This window comes from Pseudophryne corroboree, chromosome 2 (assembly GCF_028390025.1).
Source record: "Pseudophryne corroboree isolate aPseCor3 chromosome 2, aPseCor3.hap2, whole genome shotgun sequence".
NCBI classification, from domain to species: domain Eukaryota; kingdom Metazoa; phylum Chordata; class Amphibia; order Anura; family Myobatrachidae; genus Pseudophryne; species Pseudophryne corroboree.
This window is the reverse complement of record NC_086445.1, coordinates 450,469,964-450,492,117: the sequence shown is the minus strand read 5'-3', so window position 1 is coordinate 450,492,117 and position 22,154 is coordinate 450,469,964. Positions and strand designations below refer to the sequence as shown.

Below are 22,154 nucleotides of genomic sequence, written 5' to 3'. Positions count from 1 at the left end.
TGGGGCATAACTACAGGGGGCATATCTAATGGGGCATAACTACAGGGGCCATATCTAATGGGGCATAACTACAGGGGGCATAACAACTGACGGGGCATATCTAATGGGCCAAAACAACTGACTGGGGGCAAATCTAATCGGGCATAACAAGTGACTGGGGGCATAACTACTGACTGGGGGCAGGATAATTTTTAAGCTGATGATTTTTGTATGGCCCCCGAAGGATTTTATAAATATCCAAATGGCCCTTGGTAGAAAAAAGGTTCCCCACCCCTGCTTTAGGCTGTTGCTACTGTTTTATTATAGTGTGATAGTGTTGGGAAATGTATAGTGAGCTTCACGTATCAAAGCAGTGATAGCTTTTATTTGAAACGTGGTAAACGTGATTGCCGTAAAAATATATTCAATGTGCTAATTTGTTAAAAGAATTTCACATTAAGCACAGTGTTAAAAGACGTTCAGATTAAACACATTTAGATTCCTTAAAATACGTGTGTTGTGGGAAAAGTCATGACCTCTGTTCTTCACCAGTTGTGAAAGTTGGGAATCATGGAACGGATTGCAAGAAGGTCACTCCAGCGCTCGTTGTAATCATATTACTAATTATTTGATTTTAATCAGTAACTTCCACTGAATGCTTTCTGGTTCCCAAATTTACAGTTTATCTGTCTAGGATTATAACAAAGAATGCTTCCTGCTTTGGAGAAAAAAAACTTCATAGTTTGTTTTTGACTTTTTGTTTGTATTTGGCCCATACACTTTACACTTCCTTCTCTTTATCACAGCATGCATTACTTGTCTAGTCATAAATATGGTTCTAAGGCTTACCAAGCAGGAAGCATTGCTTCTTCACCTTTGACTCTCTCACAAGCTCTGTCTAAGCTGATCTAGTGAAAAGCGTAATCACTATGGAAAATTTGTTTTCTGGCCCGTCAAAAACCCAAAACTCTGGTTCAAAAAATGAATGGTTATTTTGTGAATACTTTTTGCTCTCTGCTTATTTTTTTCTTTTTACCAGGGTTTTTTTTTATATCCATCGGGTTTATTATTTTATTTCTCTTGTATATCACAGTGACAAGCTCTGCTACGTGCACTGTATGTGGTTATTTCCACAGAAAAGTTCTGTGTAGTATCAAAGGGAAATACAAATTAACATTTTCTGTGTAAATTACTATTTATAAAACAAATATTTACAGATTGTGGTCAAGAAAAATATGTATCGGTCAAGTATTTTAAGAAGTCACGCAGAAATCAATAAGTTCAAGGATTTTTTTATTAATATTATTTTTTTTAGTGCCATTCACTCTACATTTTAGCCCCAAATCACAGCATTTGCTGAGCTGAAGTAGAACCTTTATTTCAGGCCTGGCCAACCTGTGGCTCTCCAGCTGTTGTGAAACTGCAAGTCCCAACATGCTCTGCCACAGTTTTGTTATTAGAGAATGCTAAAACTATGGAAGAGTATACTGGGACTTGTAGTTTTACAACAGCTGGAGAGCCACAGGTAGGCCAGGCCTGCTTTATTTAACCTAGTGCCACCTGGCCTACAGACTGCCTACTAAAACACATCACTTAGTGCAGTATATACAGTAAATCCTTGAGGCAACAAACTTAAAAAGCGAATGTGTGTATGACTGTTTGTTGTGTGACACCTCTCATTAGGAATAAACAGATGCTAAGTACTCAGGGCTGACTGAACACATATTTAACACTGTGATCAGAACTTGCAGCAACATTCATCGAAATCTCTCATTTAACTACAGCGATACTCTCATTTTACAGATGTTATGGCTACAAAGTATTTTCTTTTTAAATTCGAATTACTCAGTGCTATTTCTAGTTTTTTATTTTAATGTATTGTAAATATGTAATTTATTAAAAGATCTTGTAACACAAATCAAACCTCTTGCAGGTCTCACCCGTGCTGGGTATGATCACAGGAACTCTGATTCTGATATTCGTGCCGACAGCAAAGAGAGGCCATGCAGATCAACTAAAGGCTAGAAGCTCTTGGTTCAGAGACATGAAGGCGCTGATTCGGAAGTAAGTCTATGCAGGCCCATATTTTCCGTTGAGGAATTTATTTGGGGAACACTATGCACATGGCAGCATAGAGATGCTTTCATGAGAGTTGGAATTACTGCTTTTCGTTTTGTCTTTCTTTTATTACTTTTTGTTACTGGATATGTTTAAAACAAGAAAATTGGACAAAACTGTATAGAATTTTTGATTTAAAAAACAACAACAAGCTAAATCACAGAGATTACAGGTTTAACAATGTTCAAGAGACATCTACCATTGCTGATCCTGTTTAAGATTAAATTGATACAGGTTAGTGTTTCTAGAGCTTAATGTGTATTTCCAACTTATTTTACCAGTCGCAGCTATGTCTTCTCTTCACTGGCAACATCTACCGTGTCCTTTGCAACGGGAGCTTTGGGTATGTGGATCCCACTCTATCTATACAGGGCACAAGTGGTGCAGAAGACAGTAGAGCCTTGTAGCTTTGGTCCATGCAGCAATAAAGATAGGTAAGTCCCTTCATTCCTTCCCTTCCATCATTTTTATCATTGGTGCATCTCATGCACTTGTTGTTTTCTGTCCATGATGACAAATGACATATTTTGCCTTATTTAAAAAAAAACCCCCAAAAAACAACTAGGTAAAAACCTACAGTGCAAATCAAGCCTGTGAATATTCAATCTTCTGCCTGCATTAGTATGCACATGAGTGGATTTGATCCACCTAGAGGAAGTTGTGTTTATTTACTGCAAATAGGAGAGACAAACATAGAAACACAGAATTTGATGGAAGATAAGAACCACTTGGCCCATCTAGACTACCCCTTTTTTAACCTTATTGTTACCTCAAACCCTATTAAATCATTAGTTTTTTGTAAGGATATCCTTATGCTATCCCAAGCATGTTTAAATTCCTTCTCTGTATTAGCCTCTACAATCTCTGCCAGTACCCTTTCTGTGAAGTCCTTTTTCCTCAAGTTTCCCCTCAATTTACGTCCTTTCAGTTTCAATGTCCTCATGTTCTAGTACTTCTCTTCCTTGGAAGAATGTCTCCATCCTGGACCTTGTTAAAACCCTTGATATATTTGAAAGTTACTATCATGTATCTCCCCCCCTTTCCCCTCTGTGCGGCAATCTATACATATTGAGATCCTTCAGTCTTTCTGGGTAAGTTTTGTGATGGAGGCCATGCACCATTTTAGTTGCCCTTCCTTGTACAGTCTCTAATGTATTATAATCATTCTGAAGATGTGGCCTCCAGAATTGAACACAGTATTCTAGATGAGGTGGTACCGATGACCTATACAGTGGCACTATTACTACTTTTTTCTGCTGATTTCTCTCTGTGTCCAGAGGCACATAAATGAATGGATAGACTATGCACATTGGCTGCCTCATATAAGACATGACTGGACTTCAACCCCCAAAAATAGGATGTCCTATTTGGTTACATCCTTGTGACGACATGCATTATATGAGGAAACCCACTTTTTAAATGTTTTTTTTTTACAGTGAGCAGTAATTGCCTTATATACTTAAATCACCCAGCTATCAAATCCTTGCAGAACAAGTTTAATGTGTGAGCTAGGTGTCATATAAAATGTATTTTACACCACCTATCTACTCTGTGCTTTTCGCTATCCAACTCCCAGTATATTGGTGTCATCTGTATCTTGCAGCTTTCCTCTACTCTTGCATCATGTCACTACCCTGTTACACATAGGCCAGCACTCACCATCATTATTATACACTACTTCTTACATATTGATATGAAAAAGATCTTGGTCATGAAACTGAAAAAAATGGAATAGACACTAGTCGGCTAGAAATCTGTATGCACATGCTCTAATGTAGGGATGAGCGTCCTGTCAGTCACTGGGCCGTGGGTTACGCTCAGTGGGTATTAAAGAAATAATAAGAGCAGGGGCTTCATGCCGGCGAAACAAATAATTGACAGGAAATAAACCCCAGAATAGCTGGGGGCCACATGAGACTCTAGGGCCATCAGTGACCCATATATAACCTTAGTTAAAGTTAGCGCAGCTAATTAAATCCGGTCCTTAGCTGGATTTGTTCACAACTTTAAATGAGTTCCACAACGTTCCCCACCATTTTTAAATATTTCTATATTAGTTTATTTTTACTAGCTTTCTTCCACCTTATACTGTTTTTTTTTATAGTATTGTCATAGTGTCTACACAGTGTTACAGTATTTACTAACAGATCTGGGTCCAGAATATGAGAAAAAAAGGGTAATAACTTTTTTTTTTTTCTACATTTAACAGTTTAATATTTGGAGCAATCACCTGCATCACTGGCTTCCTTGGTGTGATAACAGGAGCAGGGGCTACTAAATGGTGTCGGCTGAAAACTCAGCGCGCTGACCCACTTGTCTGTGCCGTCGGCATGCTGGGATCAGCTATCTTCATTTGCCTGGTCTTCGTCGCTGCCAAGAGCAGCAGCATAGCTGCATATGTAAGTCCTATTACTGGGGAAATCTCTTCTCTGCTGTTGTAAATAATTACTGCCTAGTGAGCCTGAAACAAGCCTTCTGTCCAGCTCAGCTGATGATACCCAGATTGCCCATGATCTGCAGTTGTTATACTCCTGTTAAAGAAATAGTGCCACCCACCCAGTCACTTGTATTCCTTGCCAAGCACTGCGCCCTGCAGGAAATGCACCCTACAGAGAGGAGAACTGGCTCAGGAGTACTAGATCACATTAAGAAGTGGTATTGATTATTTTATTTTGAAATTGTATTTAGTATAGTGGTTTACAAATAATATATTTGACAGTATCCTAATGTACTTACAAACAAATAGATGACAGTGGAGGAAAACCCTGTAATATGCTGTAGAGTAGCTTAGGATACGCTCTGGCTGAAACCTCTTTGGAATAATTAGAACTTGTATATTTGGAACAGTAGACAGAACAGGAGAGGTCCACACATGCAGTGGTGCCAGAGGGGAGGGTGGGGGGGAAATCGGGTAATTTGCCCAGGCCCAGAGAGGGCCCAAGTCCCCATCCCCCCTTACCTGACTGCAGCAATTGCAGCTCTGCTCCTCAGCCCAGCTCACGCTGGTGCTGGGCCGCAGTGTGTCCAGGGAGGCATTTAAAGTACTATTTTTTTCTGTATTTTTGTTTTTCTAAGTGTTCAAGGCCATGCCTCCCATGAGTAGACCACACACCCTGAAAAGTACCTGGCCAGCCAGGTTCTCTACTGCCCTGCATACATGTCCACCATGGAGTACCATAAGACAATATTTAACACCCAGTAATAGGGATGACTTGATTCTGAAATAACATTTCTTACTCTCTGGCATTTAATCAGATCATCACCAAAGAGCAAACACCTGGGCTAATTCAGATGTGGTTGCAGTTGCCATCACTGCAGCTTCCTTGGGTAGTGATGTATAGTAATACAGCAGGAGGCGTCTATTACAAGTAGACTCCTCCTGCTGCAATAGTAATCCGAGCAGGCATTGGATCACTGATTCACCATTGGGCAGCCTGCGGTACCAATGATGCTGCACAAACCGCCCATGGAGGCCAGGTAATCTCTGTCCAACAGTTGGGATCCCTGGCCTCTTCACTCCTCCATTTTGCATTTTGGAAGCGCGCCACTGTTTAGGGGGAGGGAAGAGGTCCCCCCCCTCGCCTCCAAAATGGTATCAGACTGTCAATCACGGGCAGTCTGTTGCCCGTCTGCTTCCTACATCGCAGGAGCCATTTCCACATGAGCAGAACAGGTCCCGCGCATCAGCACAGTACCGAACATTGGTATTTTACGCATCAGGACGCAGATCCAACAGGATCTGAATGAGGGCCACTGTTTATGGTAGAATAATTAAAAGCTGCTAATGTTCTATCCTCTTCTGACTGGTTGTCATTCTGCTTCAATGATCTAGACCACAGGTTCTCAAACTCGGTCCTCAGGACCCCACACAGTGCATGTTTTGCAGGTCTCCTCACAGAATCACAAGTGACATAATTAACTCCACCTGTGGACCTTTTAAATTGTGTCAGTGATTAATGAATACACCTGTGCACCTGCTGGGTTACCTGCAAAACATGCACTGTGTGGGGTCCTGAGGACCGAGTTTGAGAACCACTGATCTAGACAGTGGCCAGAGTGACCATGGGATGACTCATAGTTTGCTCAGATCTACCTAATTTCTAGAAGAAGTGTCATGGCTAGATGGAATAATGAGGTTCTTGTACTGATGACTTCAAGTGCCATTGATTACCTAGTGTTCTCTAAAAATATATGCTTTAGTTCACAGAGATGCTAACACCACCATGTACTTGACAATACTAGGTTATTTTTATCTGGAAACGTAATGCTGCAGAAACAACACAGTGTATGCAGTGCTATTGTTGTGTAAACTCTTTTCTTGTGGATCAGTGTTTGCCAGGAGTACATTACAGCGAGCAGTTTTATGACCGCAGTAGATCTTTATTATTCGTAGCAGGGGAGCAGAAAAATATTTGCACCTCGTGCACTTCGAGAAAAGCATTGATTGATTTGGAGCATAGCTGCCGGTTATGTTAGCAAAATGGTCTAGGTTTTAGTCAGGACAACCATAACGATTATACTTAGAAGCGATTTAGCTTGTTAGACAATCCTAAAACACAAACCTACTTATTTAAATGGCTGTCCACAGGTTTTAGGTTTGCTGCTACTTAATAATGTCACATTGGCATACCATTTCTATTACTTTGTCTGGGATATAAAGCTGACTTTTTAATAGCAGACCACTTTATACAATGGTAAAATGGGCTTCCATCACTTTCAAAAGTCTAACTGTAAAATTGCTGATGGGAACAACCATGTGACACGGACACTGTCTCTGTCTCTTTCTGTAGTCTGTCATAGTTATAAGGAACATGTATACAGTGTGCCAGTAGGGGTGGTCTTCAGTATGCCGACTGTCGGGATCCCGGCGCACAGTATACCGGCGCCGGAATCCCGACAGCCGACATACCGACACTTTTTCTCCCTCGTGGGGGTCCACGACCCCCTGGAGGGAGAATAAAATAGCGCCACCATGCCCACAGCGTGTTGAGCGCAGCGATATGCCGGCGGTCTGGCTCCCGACGCTGGTATGCTGGTCGCCGGGAGCCCGGCCCCCGGCATACCATACTACACCCGCCAGTAGCTATGTAAATCGACTGCTTGTGCTCTCCTATGCTTTACTAACCTATGCTGATTGTAAATACTGCTTTCCTTCCAATAGCTAGGTGGCTGGCCACACATGTTCTCTTGTACTGTATAGGATATATAGAACACAATGTGGGGAAAGCCTTTGTTTCTTTTAAAATTATTGTCTATGTTCATACAGCTTCTCTACTCAATAGGGACAGGTAATATGGCTGACTCACAAATTGAGTTCCTTGGTCCCTAGTGCATTGTTCTGTGTGTTCTTGTGAATATAGGTTAAGGCATAATGGCTCTTTCTACTGTGTATAGGCAAGAGGTGTACTTTAGGGATATAGTCAGGTTACCGGCGGTCTGGACAACCCGTACTATAGATTGGTAGAATGATATCCTTATTGCCATCTATTTCACAAACCAGCTGTAGTGCTATACATCTAATGAGGCATAGGTAGGTTACATATAATATACTAATACATATGTTAAACATGCAGAAATGTTTGTGTTGAATACTTCAAGAAAACAGATAATGTAATTGCAAACCACATAAAACAAATTGTTCTTCAAAGCAGAGTGGCACAATGGAAGCATACAAGAAGGCAGCAGGGAGTACAATAAGTGAAAGGAGTGTGTTACTAAACATACAGAACACAGCACATAGAGCCCCAAGCACAGAGTCCAGCTTATAAAGAGCCATGTACAAAAGGACAAACTACAGCAATATAGAGCTGGCTGGTCACATGCATTATATCCCATAGACAATGGAACACCTTTTATATCATATGTACCAAAGGGAAAGAGAATTGTCTGTGAATCTTTTACATCCATTATTAATAAATCCCTATATTGTTCTCTTTTGTTACTAACAATGTTCAGTTCACATTAGAGCAAACTCCTAATTCCATATCAGCCTGACATTGGGCAGGATTCAGACCTGATCGCTGCTGTGCGTTTTTGCAGAGGTCTGCAATCAGGTAACCGCCGCCCACAGAGAGTGAAAACCCGCCCCATGCAAGTGTCGAATGCATGTGTACACCGTGCGAAACTTTGCCAGACAGTGGACAGCTGCAAATCCGTTAGTAACTCACTCACCGTCTAATGATTTTTCCAGTGTGCGCAGTCTGTGCGTAGCCCAGGACTTACTCCTACAGTGCGATACAAACAGGCTGATCCGAGCCGGAGCTGACGTCACACACCCTCCCAGAAAACGCTTGGGAACGCCTGCGTTTTTCCTGACAATCCCAGGAAACGGGCAGTTACCACCCACAAACGTCCTCTTCCTATCAATCACCTTGCAAACGCCTTGTGATTAAAATGTTCTCACCATCCTGTCACTGTTTGGCGTTGCGCCTGCGCATTTTGGTGCATGTGCAGTCATTCGATATTTGCCCGCTGTGCGATTTCGCACAACAGCGATCAGGTCTGAATTAGGCCCATTGTCCAGTAATATAAAGAGTATTTCTGATCTGAAGTACTCTCAATGTGCTCACTCCTCAGCAAATGACTCCTATTGTCATTAATATGTGATGCCCTAGGTAACATACGCTGTAGTGACAAATGTTTACATAGACTTCTATGTGTGTGAGCTGCTTTAATCAGCTGTTATTAGGGCATAATTCAGACCTGATTGCTAGCGAGCGATTTTTGCACTGCTGCGATCAGATAGTCGCTGCCCACAGGGGAGTGTATTTTCGCTTTGCAAGTGTGCGAACGCTTGTGTAGCAGAGCTGTACAAACAGATTTTGTGCAGTCTCTGCGCAGCCCAGGACTTACTCAGCCGCTGCGATCACTTCAGCCTGTCCGGGACTGGAACTGACGTCAGGAGCCCTCCCTGCAAACGCATGGACACGCCTGCGTTTTTCCAGACACTCCCTGAAAATGGTCAGTTGACACCCACAAACGCCTTCTTCCTCTCAATCTCCTTGCGATTGCCCTTGCAAACAGATCCGTCGCACAAACCCATCGCTGAGCGGCTATCCGCTTTTTACCCGTGTGACGCGACTGCTCATCGTGACATCGCGGGGCATCGCACTGGCAGTTCAGGTGCGATGAAATCACACTCGAACTGCAAAAGTGATTACCATGCGATCATGCGATAGATCGCATGGTAATCACGTGATGGGCACATCACCGCCGAGTGGTAGCGGCCTCTGGCCACTCACGGCGGGTGCCCATCGCACATTGCAGTGCGATATATAGCATGTGTTTTTAAAAACACATGCGATCGCGCTGCGATTCGATAAATATTAAGTGCAGCACATACTATCTTGAGACGTGAGATTCGACCGGCGTGCCCGGGCATCGCGTCACAAGGTACCTAACGTGCATACAATCCTTCGATTTCTCTCACAGATGCAGTCGAAATCGAAGGTTAGCACCAATTATCTCACAAGTGTATGGGCACCATTATATCTGTGCAACACTGAATCAGCTATAATGGCTCTACGTTACGTATTTAGTCTTCAACGCATGCGCAGTTTTCTAAAAATCTTTAGATCTATGACCAAGCTGTATAGTCGCAGGGCCTTAAGTAAAGTTAGAAGTATTACATCAGAATGTGGACATTCCTTTAATTAGTTTTTTGTTGAACTTCCATCCCGAAAGAGGTTTCCAACTCTGCTGGCACGTACTAGTCGTTTTAGAACAGTTTTATTCCATCTGCAGTACGGATGTTAAACGTACAAGTGTATTATTATTTTTTCTGAGTTTGTATGTATGCTAAGACTGTGTCGCCTGGTGCTATGTACTATTGTAATTTTCGTCTGTCAATTTGTTTTGGCTGATGACAATGGCCCTCATTCCGAGTTCGCTCGCTAGCTGCTTTTAGCAGCATTGCACACGCTAGGCCGTATGCTGTATCTTAGCATAGCAGAATAGCGAACGAAAGATTAGCAAAACTGCTACTAAATTATTCTTTGCAGTTTCTGAGTAGCTCCAGACCTACTCCTAGATTGCGATCAGCTCAGTCCGTTTAGTTCCTGGTTTGACGTCACAAACACGCCCTGCGTTCGGCCAGCCACTCCCCCGTTTCTTCAGACACTCTCGCGTTTTTCCCTGACACGCCTGCGTTTTTTAGCACACTCCCGGAAAACGCTCAGTTACCTCCCAGAAACGCCCCTTTCCTGTCAATCATTCACTGATCAGCAGTGCGACTGAAAAGCGTTGTACGAACACCAGCAAATCTACTAAGTTTTGTGTTAAATAACTTGGCGCATGCGCTCTGCGTACCATGCACATGCGCAGTTAGCAACAAATCGCAGCATAGCGAAAATCGTCAACGAGCGAACAACTCTGAATGGCCCCCAATAAACTGAACTTGAACAATGTAACATATCCACAATCTTGTATTCTTAACAAATTGTATTGTACTAGTATTAAGCATAGAGCACACACAATGATAGAAGTATAACAAACATACAGGCATATTATGTGGTGTGTAAACGGAAATGACACGGAATAGTATGATTCGCATGACCTTCTTTAATACGATTCCTTGATTTGTTGCAGATTTGCATATTCGCTGGGGAGACCCTACTCTTCTCTAACTGGGCCATCACAGCTGATATGTTAATGGTGAGTAAAACTTCACTATATTCTACTAATTTAATAAACTAGCATGTAACATGATTTGTAAACCTAATGAAACAATACTGCTGGATGGTTCTATGGGCCTAATTCACATCTGATCGCCCATGTAGCAAATGGGCAAAACCATGTGCACTGCAGGGGGGGGGGGGGGCAGATATAATATGTGCAGAGATAGTTAGTTAGATTTGGGAGGGTTATATTGTTTCTGTGCAGAGTAAATACTGTCTTCTTTTGTTTTTACACTGCAATTAAGATTTCAGTGTGAACACACCCCACCCAAATCTAACTCTCTATGCACATGTTATATCTGCCCCCCCCCCCCCCTGCAGTGCACATGGTTTTGCCCATTTGCTAACAAATGTGCTGCTGTGAATAGGTCTGAATTAGGCCCTATGTGCAAAGTAATTACAGATCAAAATAGAATACAATTTTTTTTATTTTGCTTTTCCAAGTGGTAATATATCTCAATTCTACTGATTATACTGCCATGTGCAAATGTCTGTGTAGTAGAGTATGCACATTAGCCAAGGATATCAGAACACATGATACACAGTACATACTGTATGCAGGCATGTTGACAGGCCTGAAGCACAAAAAGAGGGGTAGGTACATAGTACACAGGCCTGCCAGTGCGGTGCAGCCACACCCCCAATGTATGGCCACACCTCCTCAGCACGCACAGAGGACCTTGTCACAACAAGACATGCCCATGCCTCCACATCCCGGCCATGATACCGGAGCACTAAGCATCTTGTTGGCCCTAGATCTGACCGCAAAAGTACCATGCAACATGTCTATTTCATACATATGTTTGGCTTTACTGTTTTGATTTTGTAATGCTATATTTATACATACTGGGGCTGATTCAGAGTTAGAAGTAAAAATAAAGCTGCCCAATATTTGTGAGTTGCATGCAAAAGCGGACAGTATTTGCTCTGCAAGTAAAAACGTATACTTAGATTTGCACCCCTTGCATTACAAGTCACGACATGATTTGTCCAGGTACTATTAGTAACTAAGTGCACTGGCCGGCGAAAGCTGTCACATGGGGATGCCATGTACACAATTCCAACACTGGCCCTCATTCCGAGTTGTTCGCTCGCTAGCTGCTTTTAGCAGCATTGCACACGCTAGGCCGCCGTCCTCTGGGAGTGTATTTTAGCATAGCAGAATAGCGAATGAAAGATTAGCAGAATTGCTACTAAATATTTTCTTGCAGTTTCTGAGTAGCTCCAGACCTACTCACAGATTGCGATCAGCTCAGTCCGTTTAGTTCCTGGTCTGACGTCACAAACACGCCCTGCGTTCGGCCAGCCACTCCCCCGTTTCTCCAGACACTCCCGTGTTTTTCCCTGGCATGCCTGCGTTTTTTAGCACACTCCCGGAAAACGCTCAGTTACCACCCAGAAACGCCCCTTTTCTGCCAGTCACTCACCGATCAGCAGAGCGACTGAAAAGTGCCGCAGAATCCACAGCAAATCTAGTTAAATAACTAAGCGCATGCACCCTGCGTGCCTTGCGCATGCGCATTTTGCAACAAACCGCAGCATAGCGAAAATAGTCAACGAGCGAACAACTCTGAATGACCACCACAATGGGTATTACCTTAATGAAGTGTCATATATATGCCGTGCCAGATTAAGGTCCATATGGGCCTGGAGCTGAAATGTAAGAAAGGCCTAGTGTGTGTCGCCGCAGGGTCATGATCACCGCTGCAGGCGTGTCCAAGCGTTTGCAGGGCGGGTGTCTGACGTCAATTCCGGAACAGGACAGTCTGAAGTGATCGCAGCGGCTGAGTAAGTCCAGAGCTACTCAGAAACTGCAAAAAAAACTTTTTTGTGCCGTCGGCTGCAAAAGCGTTCGCACACTTGCAAAGCGCAAATACACTCCCCCATAGGCGGCGACTATCTGATCGCAGCACAGCAAAATGTTGCTAGCAAACGATCAACTCGGAATGACCCCCTATGGGCCTAATTCAGACCTGATCGTAGCAGCAACTTTGTTAGCAGATGGGCAAAACCATGTGTACTGCAGGGGGGGGGGGGGGGGGGGGCAGATATAACATGTCCAGAGAGAGATAGATTTGGGTGCGTTATTTTGTTTCTGTGCAGGGTAAATACTGGCTGCTTTATTTTTACTCTGCAATTTAGATTTCAGTTTTAAAACACCCCCCCACCCAAATCTCACTCTTTCTGCATCATGGGTGGTTGCGCTTTAGTGGAGCTCCGACTGTCATAGCTCATTTTGGGGGGTTTTAGGAGCCCATTTATCTGGAAAAAAAAACACATGATTAAGAGGGATGGGATTCACTGCAATGTAAAAAGGAGGGATCACAGTGGTTATCTCCGATACCTGCTGCGATCCCTCCAAAACTCCCCACCGCATCTCACGCACAATTCTATATGGGATGCGCTGCTGCCAGATGCCGAATTCAACCTATTTAAAGCCTGTTCCGATTTTTCAGCTTGTGAAAAATCTGCCCAGCCGAAAACCACGTGGATCGTGAATTCACCGCTGATCCACGTGTTTTGTAGAATTTGTGGGCGTTTACAACCGTTTTTGTTTGTTTTCATCCATGCCGATTCAACTAAAAAACAAAAACGAAAAGGCATGATGAAAATGAAGCAAAAAACTGTCAAAAATGCCCGCTACTGAATAGCAAACAGTCGAATTAGTGCCGGTTTACCGACTAATTGAATATACCCCATAGAAGGCAGATCCCTGGTACTGTTGTTGAATTATGGTGGGTACACACTGCTTGATATACATATCTGCAGATATATCTACAGACAGACCACGCCGTGTGTTGTACATACAGATGGGGCCTCGCTCATCTAGCCTTCTCTGCGCCTAGGTGCACCAAGGTTTATCAGCATAAACTCATCTATTGTTCTCAGCTGCAATACAATACAGAGAGAACAATACAGCAGGGGATTAAGTCATTACAGCAGGGGATTAAGAAAGACTGCCCTGGCTCAGTTAATCCTATTAAAGGGATAGATGAGGATGGCTCCATCTGTACACACTGCCCGATCCGTTGTGACTGATGTCACGAACTGGGCGCGAATTTCAGCCATCAGTCACCGCCAGCTGCTGCAGCATGTGCACGGGCAGTCGGCTGACCGACTGTATGCACACAGGGATGCGCCAATATATGTGAAGATGTGTGTGATGCAGGGCCGATGCGATATGTCTGTGAACGATAGCGTTCACAGACATATCGTTGTTACACACTGGTCGACGGGCTCACCTACATATCAGCTGTTCAGTAGATCAGCCGACATATCCGCCTATGTGTACCCAGCATTATACTATAATCACAGAGATATCGGTTTCCCATTTTCGGTGGACAATTAAAACACACATGTATTTTGTGCGGATAATAAAGAACGTATAAAACATATGTTTTTACAATATGTTTTTGACTGATTTTAGAAATTAACCTGTCTGGCCGATTTACAGTCTCTGCCCTCCCACGCCGATTGGGGAGTTTGGTGTATACCCGTTTGTTTCACATCCAGCCGTAAGGGACAACCGCCGGAGGCTTCCCTCTTACCTCCTGCCTGCGGCTCAGAGTGACATGCTGCGCTGGTGACCTCCGGCGATCTGGTGCTTCCTGACTCCCCGGTGTGATGCTAGCAGAGGCTCCCGCGGCTCCTGGCAGCGATCACTTCTTAGCGCCTGTTGCTCCCAACTCGCTGACCACAGCTCTCAGCCTCAACACCAACTGGCCGTCCAGCGTGGACCTTCACTGCCCGTGACCAGCGGCCGCCGGGCCATTTTACTTCAGCTTCTCCCTCTTGAGCTCCGGTCACATTGGGAAAGGGGATTCCTGCGCACACCATGGCTGGCGTTCGGGGGATGGACAGGGTGTTTATGCAGCCGGGAGGCGGGGCCACGAATACCCACTGGCAGGCTGCTGTAGCAGGAATTTGTTTTTTGTCTACAGCAGCATAGCAATATAAAGATGCCGTGGGCCTATTTTGATGCTGGGCCTGGAGCTGCAGCTCCATCAGCCCCATTGTTAATCCGGCCCTGTATATATGGTAGACTCTGTGTCTGGATATAACTAAATACTAATGACCTGACAAAAAGTTGGAGGAAATCAGACATGTAAAATACTATACAATGAAATATATCTGTAATCTTCCCCTTTAAAAAAAAAAAAACCTCAAACAGGAATCTACTGTCCTACGGTGCGTGGACTGCTTGCAAAAATAATTTTAAATAATCTGGAATAAAATTGCAGCAGCTGCACTAATAGTAGTGAAAAGATCTGTCGGGAATCAAGACACTCGGCCAATCACAAGTGGCAGCTGACCATGTTTATCATGAGTGCTTATTTTGAAGCAGGGGTCGAATCGCCTCCTGACAGGCACATATACATTTTATCTGTGATCTGCATGGGAAGCATTTGTGCGAACAGACCATTATGGCTCTTTGCCTACACTTGCACGCCCGCTCCTTCCTCCATTTTGATTCTCTAATGTAGGGATTTGCGTGTCCCAGTTGCCATAGGGACAGTTGCATAATAATTATTGGTGTGCATGAGTATAACACGCAATTTGTGCAAATAAACCTGCAACTTGCATTTTCCGCACAACTCTACATGAGCCCCACTATATGCAACAAACAATATTTTTATAAAAGTTAAACATGGGTGAATAAAACGTAGTATAAAAGCGTAATTAACTCAACCGTATTCGGCGAACATTCTTTGAAATGAATAGCATTGTCATTTTATTGCTAAAATGAAAACGGAGCTTTTCCCCTTTGTATTCCGTAATCATTTTTCAACAAGTGTAAAAAGATCTAAATATTAAGAAGTTAATTATCAGCAGCAGAGTTTTCAAATACGCAGACCAAGAGCGAAACGTTCACCTTGGTCCAACCCTGATTGATCTATCTTCCTATGTCACTGGGTAGAGGGAAATGTAGGTAAAGTGGGTTGGGTTGTGTGTAGATCAGTGAGATACCACTGACTGACATGTCAGGAAATGCTGCAGTTTGCTCAGTCAGCTGCTTCTCGACAACTCTCAGCACTGTCTACTGCAGAAGGAATCACACAGGGGAGAGGTATTTGATTGCTGCTAGGTCCCATGGATTTTGAATGAAGTTCTTTGGTAATTGTTGTTCTACTTTGCTAAATTATTAAGGTCAAACAAATAAAGGGTGGAGCCATATAAATTAACTTAATACTTAAATAATTTTAATTATGTTACATGCTTCAATCCAAGGTATGAGGCATACCTAAATCATTAGCATCCATTCTATACAGCTTCCTCTTGTGTGGGTGCCTATAATTGGTACATTAAATGAAACCTAATATAACCAGCTCACTGTAATTAATGCGGTGGCACCCATATTTATAATGTCTTAGTTCATAAGCAATGTGTAATCTCACATGCTGTCATGCACATTAATTAGCCAATAATCCAGGCTGTGTTACTGCTCATCATACTGTACTTGGCCTTTTGTTTTAGTACTTGAGTCACATTTCTTAGAGCCTCTCCTCCACAATAACATTCCTGGGCCATTGTTCCAATGACTTCCATCACTTTCTGATTGGAATGTCCTACACTATAGTTATGTCCTGGCCGAGGAATGAAATAATCTTGAAAACCGTCTGCTGCAGCCGTAGGAATTTCCTATTTAACTTTTAATGTACATGCAAATTGGTGGCCATGAAATGTGTTTCTTAAACAGGAAGCTTCTGGAATGTTGTGTTTTTGTTTGATATATCAAGATATCACCAGTCAGTCAGTATCGCACAATTGTCTCCACAAACAAAATGGGCTGCAGTGAAACGTACCTCTGCAGATAAAAATGAAAATGTTCACATTAGACTTCTGTTGCTCAGTAATAATTGTGGGGTCCACAAATGACTCAGCCGTGAAATTATTATTATTATTATTATAATTATCCTTTATTTATATTGCGCCACAAGGGATCCGCAGCGCCCAATTACAGAGTAAATTAATAATCAAAACAGAACAATACAGTAGTGATTTACAGTTGAAGACAATATAGGACAAGTACATGGTACATAACACTGACATAAGTATCAGATTGGCAGAAAACCACGGGGTTAGGTGCCGTCGAGGATGGTTTAAGTAAGAGAAGGATAAGCACATGAGGATTGAGGGCCTTGCTCGTGAGAGCTTACATTCTAAATATGAATAATTGTATGCATTAAGAAGGAATAACAGCAAGAGAGTAATCCACCTGTTGATGTTATTGATCATTATACTGTACCTAATCATCTCCTTATCTTTAACTTCTTTATTAAGTAGCAGTTGCTGTACTAAGCTGTTTTTAATGGTATTGCATTGTTCGTTGTAAAAACGGAGGTATTCTATACAGAAATACTGGGAATAGCACTATATCCCATTCATCTCATTTGGGGAGGAGGTCTATGGTGATATTTGCCAATGCACAAGGAGCTTGCTCTAGATAAATATTTATTATGTGCAGAGAAATTGGCAGTAAATAATCAGTAAATACATATAATCATTAAAATCCAAACCTGGATCCATGTTTAGATGAGCTTAGGACAGTGTTTTATATCAAACAAATTTACACAAAATAACATATTTCAATTCAAAAGAGATTTTCTGCAGTATTTGCTCCCTGTACGTGTTCTGTCCATATCAGCCACCGTTACTCAAGCCCCAAACAGTGATTACAGTGATAACGATTGTAATGCTCCGTGTTCCATTTCCTCTGTTTTGTGCAGTACGTTGTAATTCCAACGCGTCGTGCAACAGCTGTGGCCTTGCAGAGCTTTACGTCACACCTTCTTGGCGATGCTGGCAGCCCGTACCTTATTGGTTTTGTAAGTACACAGCGACCATGTATGTATTGCTAGTGTAATGTATAACCTATCATATCTACCAGAACATACACATCACATATGTATTCACCTGTATTAATAACTTTACATCTTTTACTGTGTGAGTTTTGGAATATACAGTGGAAATATTTTTTAGACCGTTTCACTGCATGCCTATGTACAAAACTGGTACATCATTATTTGTTGCTCAGAATTTTACCTTGATATTTACTTAAATTAAACGGTTTTCTTAACTTCCCTATATCGAGTACTTGTTCAATGTTCTCAAATAATGTGGGAATTATGACCTTGCTTCAAAAATCAGCCATAGCACACAGCTGTGCAGAAAGCAGCTTGATGCTGATAGAGAACCGTGCTGGGTCATGCAACTACAGCGATGGGAATCATTACATAGCTCTGCGCACTTGTTCTTAACTACTCCTAAATATAATGAGCATACACAAAGCCGATGAGTCCGACCTGTAAAGAGTCTTCAGCGTTGAGCTGAACTGCTCCCAGGGTGTGTGTCTGACTGAGCTGGTACATCACTTTGCAGGACTACAAGGCCATTTCACAGTTGGGGCGTAATGTATTATTCTAATTGCTCTACTTCCAAATCTCATTGTAGAGGTTTTCTGGCAACATGAGACTTTACTGAAAGTGGTGACAACACAATGTATAATCCATAGAACCCTGGAAAACATGCTTTCCATAAATGTCTACGAAGGAATTGTCTTGCTTATATCATTCTCATAGGGCTATATAAAACTAGGAGCCCATAGCTAATGAAATGTGGAATAGGATTGATTAGTATCCATCCACTGTCGTCATTGTTCCATTTACTGATGATACCATTTTGGCTTTTGATGGATGAACAGATGAGAACCTGTCCCATGACATGGTAGCATTCCTAGGGAATTTAGTAGCCCTCATGGTAAAGTGATTGATCATTAACTATTAAACAAAGGATCTCATTTTTACATACCATAAATTGTGTGAAAAAAATAGTGGTTTATCAGTTTAATATTGGTTTATTAAGGAAATCTGCACAATTCACTATTACATTCCACCTTAAAATAAAGTGGATTCAACTTTTTTTTCTGTTAATTAAATAAATATGAAAAAATGTCTGTAATTTAATTAGTGTGATTTATATTGTGTTGTCACTGTGGAATGTCTGTAAAAATAATAAATGATCAAAAAAGTGATGATAAAAGAGAAACTGAGTAGCCTTTCATACCATTGTCTGTGCTTGGAGACCTTCTGCCTCCCCTGCTCATTATAAATCACACACATGATGTTCCTGTTGAAAGGTTCTGTTTGTCATTTTTGTTAGAACTATTTCATCCTGACTGGAAACATGGACACACTTCACAAATGGCCTGTGTGCTGGAAAGGAGCACACTGTGTTTAGCAGGAGTGCTGTGTCGCTGAACACTGTTTTCCTCCATGCTCCCCAGTGCCCATGTAAATGAGTCAGCCAGCGTAAGGCTGATTTCCTCTCTTGTACAAATGAATTGTTCTTTTCCACCAGGTTACAGCAGACTGTTTACATATCTGTGTTTTTGTCTCCCTAGATTTCGGACCTCATCCAAGAGAGCACCAACAAGTCTCCCCTGTGGGAATTCCTGAGTCTCGGCTATGCACTAATGCTTTGCCCCTTTGTCGTTGTACTGGGGGGGATGTTTTTTCTGGCTACAGCACTTTACTTTTTAGAAGATCGCGCCAAAGCTGAGCAACAGTAAGTTGACCTTCTCTACCCTGTGTTAAACCAATGTGGTGTTTTTGCTAGTGGTGGGCACCAATGAGAATAATTCAGCACTTCATGAAACGTTAACGTTTACAATAGTTTTTCATAATGTCAGTGTTAATATCACCTTTCTTATAGCATTGACCCCTGTTGCTTTACTGATTAAATGACCCATGCCTGATCTCCCTATGAGAGACACTTGGGGTATGTTTCCATATGGAATACACTGACAAATTTGTCCCAATAATTGTATAGCGTGTACCTACAGTCGCTTTACTCCTGCTTTATAGCTTATAGTAAGTACCCTTGCTTTCTTTTGTGGGTTTGTCTCCCTCCTTTAATCCCCACACAATTATGATTTAGTCCATCACTATCATAGGTTTCCGATCAATATAAGCATACAGAAGTTAGGAACACAAGACCTTTGTATGGTTGCTGATAACTGAGATGGTTAGTGTTGATTGAACAGATAAGCAGGCTGTGTAATGCTTCCGCTATTTATAAAGTACTTTACATTCAGTACAGATTAAGCTCAATTAGCTACTGTAGTTACTTTATTATCATCTTTACAATTATCTCAAAAGGAGTCTCCATCTTATTTTCATTGGTAACCACTTCAGCCGATTAAATTATTTGTTCTGTTTACCTTCATTAACCTAACGATCATGTAACATACAGCTACCTCATGTATAAGAATGGGAATACGTTCACTAAAAATCAAATTGACAAACTTGTCTCTTTAAGGTGACCTAAATGCATAAATATTGTGGAATAAGATTTTATTAAGACACAAAATACACTCAGGTTGGCCATACATTTTTACATTTTAAAATGAGCAATTGGATACATTTCACATTACAGCACAATTACATTGCTATAGAATTAAAAAAATAATTAAGAATTCAGATGAAGTCTGAACATTTGTAACTTTGTTAGATGTCTGTGACCTGATCAGAATCCACAAACTTCAAAGAACTTCAATTAGCCTACTTCATATTCACATTGGTCACCATTCCTAGTCCTATATATAGAAAAAGAAAAAGGGGGGTAGTACTAATGAGGTTTTCTAGTCCTCTATTGGTAAAAAGATGAATACTATAACAATTCAATAATATAAATGCAATTGCCACTAAGTTTCCCTTTGATAATTAATATCCCACAGTTTCTGGCTAGGACTCAGTTCCACATATGCTCGCAAGTTCATTTGAAGATCAATGTTCCCAGATCTTTTAGGAATAGTCCCCTAGGTATCTCAAATGCCGGAGATCCAAGTTGCAATCGGGGTCAAATCCAGATCCACAAAAGCTTGTGTTGGAATTGTTCCGGTGGATGTAAAAGAGTCCAAGAAAGGGCCAGTGGTGTGGGCAAAGGGTTCAGCAATAGTGGTCCTGTAGAATGGCTCAACGCGTTTCGCTGGTCCAGTAGCTACCAGCTTCCTAAGGAGCATATGCTCCAAATATAGTTCAAATGAACTTATGAGCGTATGTGGAACTGAGTCCTACCCAGAAACTGTGGGATATTAATTATCAAAGGGAAAATTAGTGGCAATTGCATTAATATTATTTAATTTTTATAAAATTCATCTTTTTACCAATAGAGGACAAGAAAACCTCATTTTAGTAATATGAAATAAACTATATATTAATTTTACAGTATCATTGGTGAATTTACTCCTTTATTTGAATTAACAGCTGGCGCCAGTACTAACCCCCTTTTTCTATTTCTGTTCACTTATTTAAGGGAGTTGACCCCCCCTCCCTACCGGGCTGCTGTTGACAGCGCACTCTCTATCTCTTTTTTTTCTCTTGCCAATCCTATCTATCTACAGCTGATCATTTTTGATCCTTGGACAGCCATACATTCTCTGATTTTCTTGCAATTCTATAAAAACATATAAATCTACTGATCAGATATTAATGTGCATGGACAGCGGAAAGCATTGCATTCTGGAGCTGTATCCATACATATTAATGCATTATAAAGGCATATATATAAGAGCTTACAGCATGGCATGGCATTTTATGTAACAGATGTTAATGGAACCGTCAGATATAAGCATGGGAACGCTCTTACAGATGAGAATATTACTACAAACTCAGTGACTTGGACCTCAGTTGTACATATTCATTCAAATGCAATTAGCCTTTATGTTCACTATAATAATGTCACAGAAATGGTTTGCAGTACCCTGGACAGTATCACATGATACTAATAGCATTAATACTTTAGTAAATCCATCCCATTTGTTTAATGTCATAAATACATTCATTAACGACAGCAGGAAAATGAAGCTCATTACAATCATTTACCACAGCCTGCCTATTCAGTATGTGTGATCATTTTTTATATTAATCCTGTTTTGACGAATGCCTGTAGTAGAAAAGGCTAACTGTGCAAACCATTACTGCTGGAAATTACTTACCGTTCCAAAAGAGAAATATAGACTCCGGTGTATATGCCTTCATATTCACTGATGTGGTGCATAGGTGACGTGTAGTTATTAGCTGTACTGTAGGAGATGGCAGTACATTTATTCATCAATGCTCTGGTCAAAATAAGACATTTATTGAAGCAATGACCGTAAGTTGTATAAAGAGAGTTTGGAGCAGCCAGCAACACACCAAGATGCAGAAACTAATCCTGACTGCCAAACTGGCATATCTGTGTCAAACTTGGGTGACTACATTGAAAACATGGAGCTTTTTCGGAACATCAATTATAAATCATAGGCCTTCAGTTTGATTGGCCAGTGGCGCCACATGAATGACAATCATGATCAAATTAAAATAAATAGTTTCTTACTATTCG

General features: G+C 41.6%; 1 protein-coding gene across 2 annotated transcripts in view; it reads left to right on the top strand.

The window, feature by feature from the left end:
- The window catches only part of SPNS2 (SPNS lysolipid transporter 2, sphingosine-1-phosphate), a 272,325-nt gene that overhangs the window by 226,484 nt on the left and 23,687 nt on the right, over positions 1-22,154 (top strand). For both annotated transcript variants that reach the window (XM_063953718.1, XM_063953717.1), the window contains exons 6-11: positions 1,913-2,043; positions 2,379-2,531; positions 4,307-4,496; positions 10,684-10,749; positions 17,501-17,599; positions 19,174-19,337. In XM_063953718.1, the coding sequence (XP_063809788.1) occupies positions 1,913-2,043; positions 2,379-2,531; positions 4,307-4,496; positions 10,684-10,749; positions 17,501-17,599; positions 19,174-19,337 (803 nt within the window). The remainder of the gene's footprint in view (positions 1-1,912; positions 2,044-2,378; positions 2,532-4,306; positions 4,497-10,683; positions 10,750-17,500; positions 17,600-19,173; positions 19,338-22,154) is intronic.